The following is a 14,037-nucleotide window of genomic DNA, read 5'->3' as shown; positions in this document are numbered from 1 at the left end:
ACTATTCCTTTAAGGAAGTTGAAAATTTCCCCCATTACAGATTGCATCCATCTGGGGTCATTTTATCCACTTATCCAATCTGCTCGCTTTCTGATGAAGATGATTAATGATGAAGAATAAAAGTATAAATGATACAAATTATATTTAACCACTTCTAATGGATGATGTTTAACTAATGAAATATTTAAGTTAAGTATATTTTTCAGGTATCTGTACTTTATCAGTTTTTTTTTGGGGGGGAAAACTTACTTTGTACTTCTCTTTCATAAAGTTTGTTTTTAAAGTAGGGATCCACATTATATATAATTTGCTGTTTTACATAAATTACTATAGTAATTACATAAAAATGATTAATAAACCCGATAAATTATGAAACATATTTGAGTAAAAAGTGATATTATCAGTTTTTTTTTTTAATCAAGTAGAGATACTTAATAATACTTCATTACTGTACACCTGTGTTTTAACCGGCTCTGACCATGGATCACTCTGCAACTTGTTTCACAAGTCATATATAGTTTATTTACATCTGTAAATATTTCTTGCAATCTCGAAAGTGCAAGCAAAAGAATTATACACACGTAATTAAAAATAGCCAACCTTTGTGATACCAACTGGCATATAAATAAAATGAAAAACATTTTGGAAAAGCACAAACAGACAGAAGGAAACAGGATGGGGGTATATACATATGAGGCGCCAACAATGCAAAGATCAATGTTTTTTTTTTTTTTTTTTGGGGAAGCGTAAATGCAGATGTTCATGAAATTGATCCCCTTTTTAGCGGGTGTATGACGTTGCGTTCCGGTAAGGAACTGTGGGCATTTTGTAATGGATTCCTGGTTTAGGGGACGTCGCCCCTCCACATCTCTACCAGTGAAGAGCTAGTTTAGCTGTCTGTCTCGATGACAGTCGATGCTGGGGTTTTGATGGCGCCTGTTGTTTTTAGTGTCTTCCTGCTGAGTCTGTGGTAATAAAAAAGTTTCCAGTTGACAGTGTTTTCCAACTCCCTGCTGTAATAAATACAAGAAGAGGAAGACATTAAAATGCGATAGGGCAGAAAACAGCTATGACAAAAGACATCAGGGTGACATTCACATGTTGTTTTATTCTTCCTCAACTGCTTTTAAAAGTCAGGATGAAATATTTTCTGCTGCAACAACTCAATGATGGAAAAAGCCAAAAACAATGGAAACCATCAGAACTTCAAGGTATAAAATAATTTGTTAAATACATAAACTTGACTTTAGGCTCCTTTCAGTTTTTTTGCAACAATTATCACAAACATTATTAGCAAAATAACTAAAGGTGTGTAGATCGTTCAAGATAATGGTACAGTAATGGTTTATTAGTAATATATATTTGTACATTTAAACTGTTCAGTTTCTGAGCCTTGTAATACATTTTCAAACAATTACCCCTTAATAATAAGACAGAAATGTTTTAATAAGATTAAATAAGATAAGATTTTTTTGCAGTTTGACATTATTTTTACGACAATTACATGTATTTCCTTCGCTCTATAAATCTATTTGTCTTTACAACAAACATAAACTAATAATATGCAATAAAGTTTTTTTTAGCATTTATTAATCTTTGTTATTGCAAATAAAATTGCTCATGCAAGTTCATGGTTAAAAAAATTTGCTTTTAAAAATGTATACAATGCTAAAATGAAGATTAATAAATGCGTTCATTAAATAATAAAAATATTAATCGATAATTCCTTTTAACAAATACAACTTTGTTTTAAAGTGTTACCATCTTACATGTTCCTCTTCTAATTTTGAAGAAGAATAGGGGATTTTCATTTTTGTCAAATTGAACCATGTGGCAAAAAATACATTTCTCTGACCAAAAATATGTTTTAAATATGCTAAATACATTTTGTAGAAAGTGAAGCTTAATTAAATTTTTATTAAATATATTTAGTTGTAACCACCATATATTACATTTTGTTTTCTAAATGTATTTTAGGGGTAACTTATACATTTACAATTTTGCAACCCATGGCAAAAATAAATACATTTTTCCTTACAAAAAATAAACATGTATACATTTATATAAGTATAAAATGAATTATGTATAAAATATAAAATTATTAATTATTATTAATTTATCCATTTAATTTAATAATTAATTAATTAATTAATTAAGTATAGCTATTTTTGCAGTTTAAATTGAATTTTAAACTTTTGAAACCTATTATGTTTACAGGTTTGTAACATTCAAAGTATTTCTTCCAATGCAATGTTAATGTAAATGCTTTAAAATATATTTATTTTAATATATATAAATATAAACAAACGTAAGTTCCGGTACACTCTAAGGAAAGATTTGTTAATTTTTTACACATTTTTTGTGTTATGTTTTAACACATTATGCGTCATTTTGGGTTGATTTATACAATGTTAACTACAGATCGGCTGCCAAACCTCCCTTACAAAGCGAGGATCGCCACCTCTCCTTGGCTTTAGGAAACAATTTTTTTTTTTCCGACAAGGTATTTGTTTAGAGTTCAGTTTAGCCACTAGCCAGACCATTAAACAAACAGAGACCGGAAGTTAAGATCTGTCCAGACACTTAACCGCGACAACAAGCATGTGTCCGATGAAAAACGGCTAAGAAATATATTGGTGTAAAATACATTTTTATAAACATATTTCAAAATAAAAATTTTCGCTGTATGGGCAATAACAACCCTCCACTTAAAGTTTCAAAACTCAGGTCAGCACCTCCAATATAATCCTCATGTAGAACCAGCAAAGCAGAACCAATCGCTCATTTGTGCTTGACGTGATGTTAATATTAATTTAGCCGTCTTGGGTCGACCTGTATGTGTTAACAGAAGCGAAGGGTCAGAAGCTACGTAAGCCATGGCAATAAGATTGTGTGGTCTTGCCGATTAGCCGAACAAATAGTTGAGCTCCATAAACATCACACAGACGGATCAGGTAAAAGTCAACATGAGATTTCCCATTGTCCTGTGTGTTTGTATAGCCAAACATATGGCAGTGTTTACGTTAAAGCGGTGAAATTGAAGTTGTTACACCTTAAACCCGATGAGTAAGAAAAACCCCAGTGATTTTCTTTTCATTTTGATAAACCTAATGATCACAGATGGTGAAGCCCTATATCCAAGCAAACGTGAAACTTGTGCCAGACCACCAAAGACGGATGTGAGAAGCGATACGAGAGCGACTGTAATGTAACTACTACATACAGAGTGAAAGTAATTTTTTTTGGATGAACAATGTGCATGCAATTCTCTAAAATTCAGTGGTTAATGTATGTAATATATAATTTATATATTTTTGTGGATTAATGCATTTAATTAATGCAACAAATTGTTTGTGTTATTACTGCACCACCAATCATTTACTGTATATTCCGGACTATAAATTGCTTGGATTATAAGTCGAATTATTCAAAAATGCGTTTTGAAGAGGAAAAACATATAAGTTGCAGTGGACTATACGTCACTTTTATTTAGAAAATGATTTCACAAAATCCAAGCCCAAGAACAGATATTTAATCTGGAAAGGTAAGTTATTCAACTAAACAATGGCAGACAAAACAGCAGGCTGAAAAGGTGTCCGTTCATGTTAATGTAATATTACCATTTATTCAGTTAACACAATAGCATACAGAAGACACCTGGGAGGCTAAATTAACACGACAAGCCAAATCAAGTTCATCAACCTCCCGAAGTCATTCCACATTACTGAATTCATTGAATTACATAAATACAGGAGCAGCATATAGCGGACTATCGCGGCTGTAGAGGGTAATGGTTCCTCGTGATTCATATGAATTAATTTTGACATATAAGTCGCACCTGACTATAAGTTGCAGGAACAGCCAAACTATGAAAAAAGTGTGACTTATATTCCGGAAAATATGGTAAACACTCAAGTAAATATTAAATTGTTTCGCTAAAGATTCACAATAGCTCTCACATCTTCACCTAAAAATATATAAAATAAAATAAGGCAATATCGGCACACCATAGCTCCATAAACAAGATACAAAAAGTTCAGATGCAAACCCCTCTAAGTGCATCTGACTTGTTTTCTTGTAAATTAGCATTTTATTTATTCAACTCTTAACTCTTTCCCTGCCATTGGGAAATGTTGTTCCTGATTAGTTGTATGGTTATCTGTAATACCGCAATTATCCACTAGATAGACACACTTACCCAATTTATAAAAAAACTGAAGCAAAAAATTATTTATTAATTTTACACTGTGTATGTTTTGATAATCGTTCTGAATCTGATCTCTACAATACCTTCACAAAAATGCAATTATTTCTTGTTTTTTGCTAAAAGATGTGTTAAAAAAAAATATATATATATATATATATATATATATATATATAAATATATAAATATATATATATATATATATTTAAGAGTTTATAAGCAGAGAAAAATATATAGATATGATCAAACTTTTTTCCCAGCTTTGTTTGTTTGTTTGTTTATTGTTTGTTTGAACAACTATTCTTTCATTTGATATATTTGTATGTTTATATATTTCTAGAAGAACATTTTCCTGGAAGGCATTTTGTGAAAATACAAAAAATGCTAGCGAGCATCTTAAAAACAGACTGGCGGGGAATGAGTTAATGAATTCTGCCAACAAATCTGTATTTCTGAATGACCTGAAGCCGGGATTAAGCAGCAGGATTTCTCAGTCAGGACCTAGATTGGATCAATGGTTGGAGCAGATAATAAATTTCTTGCACATTGAAGAAATTACAAGTAAACGGCATTCAAGACTGCAAGAGTTTCAATCTACATGGGCTTCAGTATTAGACTATATAGAGACTATAAAATGATAAATTTAAATGGAGTAATGGATAACCCACAGACTTTGGTAGAGTAGATTTCTGTTTTTTTTTTGTGTTTGATAGATGTATTTGGTAGTTTTGGAGTATTGATGATTTTTGTGATTGTGTCGTGTGTAATATGTATTAAAATGTAAAAAAAAAACTTGTTTGGAGCTTCTTTTTCGTTTTACCTAAAAAGTTTAGTCAATGAAAATGTGGAGATAACACCGCATGCGTCACCTGAGGCCCAAATACACAGACAAGAGAACAAAATGATAGTTTTGCGCAATGAATCATAACTTGCATGGAAAGAAACGGAAAGTGCTAATTTTCACTAGTCAACAGTTGTTATGTTGTCATCCTGAAAAATGTTTAAATAGACTAAATTGAAGATAATAGAACTCCATGTGACACCAGATTTAACGATTTGCACTCACTGACTGTCATTTTTACAACCTGTCCTGTACATGAAGAACATCTTTATTCATCTTGGGTGAAATCCTTAAGTGAAAGCAATACTAGTAAACATCTCATGTTTTAAATTATTACTGGAATGATCTATTGTGCTTGTTTTCAGTTCTTGCCTTTTATTGAAGAATGGGGTCCATTTCGGATATGTGATTGTTTTCCTAAGGAGAGAAGAGATGAGAAATCATTTTTAGGGGAACATAATTTTTTAACTTTAACTGCCTTTGTCGGTACGACGTGTGACCTGTAATGAATTGTCTGAGGAATTATTTTGAAGCTTAAATCACCACCCTACACGGTTTTCTAGTTTTATTCGAATCTTATATTATTACTTTTATTTAAATTCAAAATGTATAAGCATTTTTATGCAAGAACATTTAATGCGATAAATGAAATCTAATGTTTGTCTCAATAAAAAATTATTTCACCATGTCGTCATCATCGTCTTCGTGTGTGTGGTCCTCAACTTCATCAGCATCACTGTGTTGAAGCTCTTCTGATTCTGAACCCGACTCGTCCTGAGATAATTCACTCTTCATTTCATCTGCCCTCTGCAACCCTACACACACATCCATATATTACTGTACAGTACAATTTACATCTCATATACACTTACAAATCTATGCACATGTGTATCATGAAGGACAATATTGTACTCTGCAATATGATGCCAATGTAAAGAGTTAAAGTTGTTAAACACAACCAGTTAGTTATATATTCAATGCGATTTCTTAGGTAAACAGTGATATGTGTTTGATTTAAACAGTAAGAATATATGTGTGCGTGATATAAAAAACACTTATTAAACTTTTTCTTTAATGCATCTTAAATATTCTGAAAGTGTGCCAAGTTCATTTTCATCTATAGTCTACAAAGCATACACTTAAAAAAAACATTGCTGGCTTAAAATGTTTTGTTAAATCAACAAGTCATGTCAACAGACATGAGTTGTCACAACTTATAAAATATAGTCAACTTAATTTTATAAGTTATAACAACTCATCTGTAGTTATAACAACTCATCTCTAGTCAAGAGAAATTATAGGAAGTTGAAATGACTTCTAAATCCCAGTTGATTCAACAAAAAATTTTAAGCCAGCAAAGTATTTTTTACAGTGTACTAGTTTTTTAAAAATGCAGTAAAATAGTTATTTCTGCAATTGCATTTTATCATGCCAACTGGAGACATGCATTAAAAAAGATTAACAGTGCTTGCTAAGACAAACATCACTATTATTGTTGCTCATACTGATATTAAGCGTTGAAATGAAATTCATTCTGCATCATTATTTTATAAATGATCCTGTAAATCATGCAGCTTGTTAAGTAGAAGTGGGCTTTTACATTTCTAATCTTCCAGATTATTACTGTCTGGGGGACGATGAAGAAAGTGAGAAAAAAATCCAATAAAATTACAGAGATATCGAGTGGAGTTTTTCTTTTACTTTAGCAAACACCTCACATCACACTTTAAAAAAAGTTTAATTATAGTTGATAAAAAGTTTCTTCTTGTATTATTAGCAGCTTCCCAGATGAGGGCAAATTATGTCAAACACATCCCAGACAGCAGACGACTCCGGGCCGGATCCGCACTCATTTATAAAATCCTTACTAAAAGTCTACGTAAGCACAAAACCCCAAAATATTAAGACTTTTTTTTTAAACAAAGCAATGTTCCATTTATAAATCACAGATCACCTGCAAGTTTGCATACAAGAATCATACTTAGATCCCACCCTGCGAGCCCATTCTCTTATTAATTTTGTATTTTTATAGATCACAACTTTTGCGTGGGAACTGGTGTACGCACATTTCCAGTCCCGCTTTATAAATGAGACCCCAGATCCACTCAGAAGTCGGCAGTTTTGGATGCAGATTCGGCTCGGAGTCGTCTGCTGTCTGAGATGCGTTTGCTCTCATTTGCCCTCGTATGGAAAGCCGCTTGTACTTTATTGTAGTAATAAAGGTTAGTATTTTAATTGAGACAAATGTATCCTTCTAAAATTCATACGTGTATAGTTGGAACATAACTACTGGCTCGTCCACTACAGGGACACATATGTACAGTACACATCCAGAAATGAGCCCTGCTGTACACTGTGTAATATCATCATTAATTAGACACAGGCCATTAGCCACATCAAAACAATTCACAGACAGAATATGAAGGAAAATTATGCATGTTCTGTGTGTGATTCAACACAGGAGGCATGATAATTAACTGCTGATGTGAATTACAGGGATAAATCTGAAAAGTTGGATTGGAGCCGCAGGTCTGTGGAAGTGTCAGACTGTGAAAAGCTTGTATGAGTTTGTATGAAGACAACACAATGTTACGCTGAGTCAGTGCTTTTGCCCAGTTTATGCTGTGATCAAACTGCTGGCAGGGACTTTCTTTTGATTAAAAAGCTTTTTGAAGGCTTTTCTCAAAGGAGGTAAAGAATATGGGGTTATGGGTACAACACATAGAAAAGGGACATGTTATGATTAACCTGTCTAGAAACTAGATGTACAACCAATCAAAGGTAGTAGAGGTTAGTGTAGTAGAGTGTAGTACATTATGGTATAGTACAGCACATCATAGTACAGTATAGTTTAGTGCATTGTAGTTTAGTACAGCACAGTACAGTACACTGTAGTATAGTATAGTGCAGTACAGGACAGCATAGTACAGTATAGTACAGTGTAATATAGTATAGTGTAGTACAGCACAGCACAGCATAGTGCAGTACAGTACAGTACAGTGTAGTATAGTATAGTGTAGTATAGGACAGCATAGAACAGTATAGTACAGTGTAATGTAGTATAGTGTAGTACAGGACAGCATAGGGCAGTACAGTACAGTGTAGTATAGTATAATGTAGCACAGTATAGTGTAGTACAGTGTAGTGTAGTACAGCACAGTATAGTATAGTATAGTACAGTACAGTGTAGAATAGTATAGTATAGTGTAGAACAGGACAGCATAGTACACCATAGTACAGTGTAATATAGTATAGAGTAGTACAGTATAGTATAGTATAATGTAGTACAGTATAGTGTAGTGTAGTACAGCTAGTATAGTATAGTATAGTACAGTATAGTGTAGTATAGTATTATGTAGTACAGTATAATTTAGTGCATTGTAGTGTAGTACAGCAAAGTATAGTACAGTACATTACAGTACAGTACAGTGTAGTATAGTATAGTGTAGAACAGGACAGCATAGTACAGTATAATACAGTGTAATATAGTATAGTGCAGTACAGCATAGTGAAGTACAGTACAGTGTAGTATAGTATAATGTAGTACAGAAAGTATAGTACAGTAATAGTTTAGTGCATTGTAGTGTAGTACAGCACAGTATAGTACAGTACAGTATATTTTAGTGTAGAACAGGACAGCATACAGTATAGTACAGAGTAATATAGTATAGTGTAGTAAAGCACAGTGCAGTGCAGTACAGTACAGTACAGTGTAGTATAGTATAGTGTAGTATAGGACAGCATAGAACAGTATAGTACAGTGTAACATAGTATAGTGTAGTACAGCACAGTGCAGTGCAGTACAGTACAGTACAGTGTAGTATAGTATAATGTAGTACAGAAAGTATAGTACAGTAATAGTTTAGTGCATTGTAGTGTAGTACAGCACAGTATAGTACAGTACAGTATATTTTAGTGTAGAACAGGACAGCATAGTACAGTATAGTACAGAGTAATATAGTATAGTGTAGTAAAGCACAGTGCAGTGCAGTACAGTACAGTACAGTGTAGTATAGTATAGTGTAGTATAGGACAGCATAGAACAGTATAGTACAGTGTAACATAGTATAGTGTAGTACAGCACAGTGCAGTGCAGTGCAGTACAGTGTAGTATAGTATAGTGTAGTATAGGACAGCATAGAACAGTATAGTACAGTGTAATATAGTATAGTGTAGTACAGCACAGTGCAGTGCAGTACAGTACAGTACAGTACAGTGTAGTATAGTATAGGGTAGTACAGTATAGTTTAGTGCATTGTACTGTAGTACAGCACAGTTTAGTACAGTATAGTGTAGTACAGGACAGCACAGTACAGTGTGAAATATAGTATAGTTTAGTACAGTGTAGTGTAGTACAACACAGTATAGTACAGTACAGTGTAGTATATTATAGTGTATTACAGCACAGAATAGTACAGTACAGTATACTACAGTAAAGTGTAGTACAGTGTAGTGTAGCACAGCACAGCATAGTACAGTGCAGTGCAGTGCAGTATAGTTCAGTGTTGTGCAGTGTAGCAGAGTATATATTTTATTATAGTATACTATAGCATAGTAGAGTATAGTGTAGGGTTGTGAAGTGTAGTATAATATAGTGAAATGTAGTAAAGTATAGTGTAAAATAGTATGGTGTTGTACAGTGTAGAGTAGTGTAGTATATTATAGGGTAGCATATAGTGTTACTGTATAGTATAGTGCAATAAAGTGTAGTGTAGTGTAGTATGGAGTCGTGTTGTGCAGTAAGGGTAGCGTTATACAGTCTAGTATAGTGCAGTTTAGTACAGTATAACTTTGTGTAGTATGGTATAATATATTAAAGCATAAAACAGTCTAATATAGCATAGTATAATAGGGTACAGTGTTGTATAGGTGTGTGTAGTATGGTGTTGTGTTCTGCAGTGTAGAGTAGTGTAGTTTAGTGTGTTATAGTGTAGGGCAGCATAGAGTGATACAGCATAGTGTAGTGTAAAGTAGTGTAGTGCAGTATGGTGTTATGCAGTGTAGGGTAGCATAGCAGAGTATAGCGTAGTAAAGTGTAGTATAGTATGGTAAAGTGTTGTATAGTGTAGTGTAGTATGGTGTCGTACAGTGTAGTGTAGTATAGTATAGTATAGTGTAGTGCAGTATGGTGTTGTGCAGTGTAGAGTAGTGTAGGGTAGCATAGCATAGTATAGCGTAGTACAGTGTAGTATAGTATGGTAAAGTGTTGTATAGTGTAGTGTAGTATGGTGTCGTACAGTGTAGTGTAGTATAGTATAGTATAGTATAGTATAGTGTAGTGCAGTATGGTGTTGTGCAGTGTAGAGTAGTGTAGGGTAGCATAGCATAGTATAGCGTAGTACAGTGTAGTATAGTGTAGTGTTGTATGGTGTCGTACAGTGTAGTGTGGTATAGTATAGTATAGTATAGTGTAGGGCAGCATAGAGTGATACAGCGTAGTGCAGTATGGTGTTGTGCAGTGTAGAGTAGTGTAGGGTAGCATAGCATAGTATAGTGTAGTACAGTGTAGTATAGTATGGTAAAGTGTTGTATAGTGTAGTGTAGTATGGTGTCGTACAGTGTAGTGTAGTGTAGTATAGTATAGTATAGTATAGTGTAGTGCAGTATGGTGTTGTGCAGTGTAGAGTAGTGTAGGGTAGCATAGCATAGTATAGCGTAGTACAGTGTAGTATAGTGTAGTGTTGTATGGTGTCGTACAGTGTAGTGTGGTATAGTATAGTATAGTATAGTATAGTGTAGGGCAGCATAGAGTGATACAGCGTAGTGCAGTATGGTGTTGTGCAGTGTAGAGTAGTGTAGGGTAGCATAGCATTAGGGCTGTGTTGAAAAAATCGATTCACCGATTCTGAATCGATTTTCATGTTAATTTCTAAAGATCGATCCTTAACTAGAGAATCGATTTATTAATTAATAACTTCAACTTGCCGCGTCATTGAATTCACGCATGCGCGCGAGGTGGAAGGACATTAAAACAACGAACATAACGGTCAGTAACGTTAAGCAAGCGGTTTTTTTGAAAACTCTAGAAACGCTCAAAGCTGCGATCTATATGTAAAATAATCCACTCATAACAAATAAACGAGTTATTTGTGTTATTTTTATAATAAGCGCCAGTGAATCCACCGCAGGTCTCCAGCGAAACTCTCTCGCTCTCTCTCTCTCTCTCCCTCTCTCTCTGTGCTCATGCAGCCGGTCTCTCACGGGCAGAGGTTTCTTGAGGGGCGCGCAACGGGTCGCCAAATAAAGAGTTCTTCTTGCACATAATGCTAATAGTTGTAAAGTTTTCTGAACTAAGACAAAACTCGCGTTTATATCAGTGACACGTGCGCTGCTGGAGCGGTGTAGTTTGACGCCTAATTCGCTTATAGTACAAACATCTTTGATCAGAAAGACGAGAAAGAGACGCAAATGTTAATGTGTAATAGAAAGTAAAGAGCGTCAAGACCTTAAAACAGACTTCATCACATCATAGCACCCGTCTTAATATCTATATCTAGAGCTCCGTCTCTCATATACAAATATTTATCCTGTCTGTAGGTTTGTGCATATATTTATATCTGTTCATTTTACATACTGCCTATTTTTTATGTAATGTTTGCATAAATACAAAATACAATGCATACTATAGCTTCAAAAGTCTATAAAATTAATAACTCAATTAAAAACAAGATTCTGTCTATCAAGACTTGTTGTTATCCTCTGGGCATTTTCACTTTAACATTATTAACTTTAAATTGTCCATATTTTAAAACTGTGGTGAGCAGTTAAAAGCTATAGTGAGTGGCAAATAACTCCACATTTTTATAATCCAAAAACAATATAAACTGAAAAACATGTATACCATGAAATATACAGTTACCATGAAATAAAATGACTCATTCTGTGGATTAGATTTTTGGTCATTCCGCCCACCCCTAGCTGGCACCATTTCGGGCTTTTTTCAAAAACACTTATCTAAATCTCGAAGATCGGATCAGATCGGATCGAATCGAATCGAACAATGATAATCGATCCAAGGTCTTGAGAATCGGAATCGAATCGATTCTTGACATTTGAATCGAAACCCAGCCCTACATAGCATAGTATAGCGTAGTACAGTGTAGTATAGTGTAGTGTTGTATGGTGTCGTACAGTGTAGTGTGGTATAGTATAGTATAGTATAGTATAGTGTAGGGCAGCATAGAGTGATACAGCGTAGTGCAGTATGGTGTTGTGCAGTGTAGAGTAGTGTAGGGTAGCATAGCATAGTATAGTGTAGTACAGTGTAGTATAGTATGGTAAAGTGTTGTATAGTGTAGTGTAGTATGGTGTCGTACAGTGTAGTGTAGTGTAGTATAGTATAGTATAGTATAGTATAGTGTAGTGCAGTATGGTGTTGTGCAGTGTAGAGTAGTGTAGGGTAGCATAGCATAGTATAGCGTAGTACAGTGTAGTATAGTGTAGTGTTGTATGGTGTCGTACAGTGTAGTGTGGTATAGTATAGTATAGTATAGTATAGTGTAGGGCAGCATAGAGTGATACAGCGTAGTGCAGTATGGTGTTGTGGAGTACAGAGTAGTGTAATGTATAGCATAGTGCAGTACAGTGTAGTACAGTAGAGTACATTGTTGTATAGTGTAGTGTCATATAGTGTTGTGCAGCGTAGCAAAGCATAGTGCAGTAAAGTACAATTTCGTTGTCGTGTTGTGCAGTGCAGTATAGTAACATATGGTATAGTGTACTGTATTATAATGTACTGTAAAAGCGTAGTACATTATAGTACAGTGTTGTATGGTATAGTGCAGTATAATACAGTGCAGTAAAGTATAGTGTAGAATAGCAAACATTGTCGGGTTAGGCTTTTTACACTATACCTCATGCTAGGCTTTTTTGTTGGTGGTTAGTAGGATTTTTAATGCTAAGTCATAAAGAGTTTGCGATACTAAACTAATACAAATATGAACACACATCTCCTTAGCAAGTCGCACATTCACTTCTGCTGGGCAAAGAACAACATTGAAATGTGTTTGTATGTTCATGTGTGTTGTATGACATCAGACCTTTGATGCAATATTTGTCCTCTGTGATCTGCTCAAGACGCCCCAGCAGTGCATCAATGTTGGATTTGATCTGAGTCAGTTCTGATTTGATGGCTTGAAGCTCGGTGGACTTCACTGCTCCCACATACGCACAAGGTCAACAGAAGAACACAATGTTTTAGCTTGATAAATCATAGTCATAAAACATAAGAGAATATAAATGCAGTGGTATTTCTTAATGGGGCCATGATGGACCATTGCCCAAAACAAACAGTCCCACCACAGCTATAATGCAAACTTTCTGAATCCCAGAGATGGCATGTTAATCTGTGAAAGTCGATAAGTCATCTAGTTCACTAGCTCTGATCGAGTCCATCTTGTTTTGGAGACAGCAAAGGGAGCATAGTGAATGTTTAAAATTCTGTACAGAATAACCCACCCAAATCATCTTAAAGGGGACATATTATAAAAATCCTAGAAAATACTTTTCCCACGTTTAAGTGCTATAATTGGGTCCCCAGTACTTCTATCAACCTAGAAAATGTGAAAAAGATCAACCCAGTAACTCAGTTTTGGTAAACCATGCTCTGAAAACGTGTGAACAAATAGGTCATTTACATTAGTCTCCTTTTGTGATGTCAGAAGGGGATAATACCACCCCTTAATCTGCACTATTCAACCACAGCACTGCCATTTAGTGCAGTGATCAGCTCATTTGCATTTTAAAGGACACACCCAAAACGGCACATTTTTGCTCACATCTACAACGGGGCAATTTTAACATGATATTATAAATTATTTATATAGTATTTTGGGCTACGACTTCACATGCAGACACCAAAGATTTATTTGACTTCTTAAAAAAAGTCTTGTGAAATGTCCCTTTTAAAAGTCAGAAGTGCTGATTACTGGATGTTTCTCAAAAATATCGAAATTATATAAAAAAATGTACCCTGAAAACAACTATATTTTTC

General features: G+C 34.3%; 1 protein-coding gene across 2 annotated transcripts in view; it reads right to left on the bottom strand.

The window, feature by feature from the left end:
- Window positions 1–487: 487 nt before the first annotated feature.
- Window positions 488–14,037, bottom strand: part of raly (RALY heterogeneous nuclear ribonucleoprotein) — a 110,081-nt gene continuing 96,531 nt past the window's right edge. For both annotated transcript variants that reach the window (XM_065279634.2, XM_065279635.1), the window contains 4 exons: window positions 13,085–13,198; window positions 5,730–5,860; window positions 5,418–5,462; window positions 488–1,013 (listed from right to left, as the gene is read on the bottom strand). In XM_065279634.2, coding sequence (XP_065135706.1) covers window positions 5,421–5,462; window positions 5,730–5,860; window positions 13,085–13,198 — 287 coding nt within the window. In that variant the 3' untranslated portion in view covers window positions 488–1,013; window positions 5,418–5,420. The remainder of the gene's footprint in view (window positions 1,014–5,417; window positions 5,463–5,729; window positions 5,861–13,084; window positions 13,199–14,037) is intronic.

Source organism: Paramisgurnus dabryanus, chromosome 7 (assembly GCF_030506205.2).
Source record: "Paramisgurnus dabryanus chromosome 7, PD_genome_1.1, whole genome shotgun sequence".
In the NCBI taxonomy this organism is placed as follows: Eukaryota; Metazoa; Chordata; class Actinopteri; order Cypriniformes; family Cobitidae; genus Paramisgurnus; species Paramisgurnus dabryanus.
This window is presented reverse-complemented; position numbering and strand designations above follow the sequence as displayed.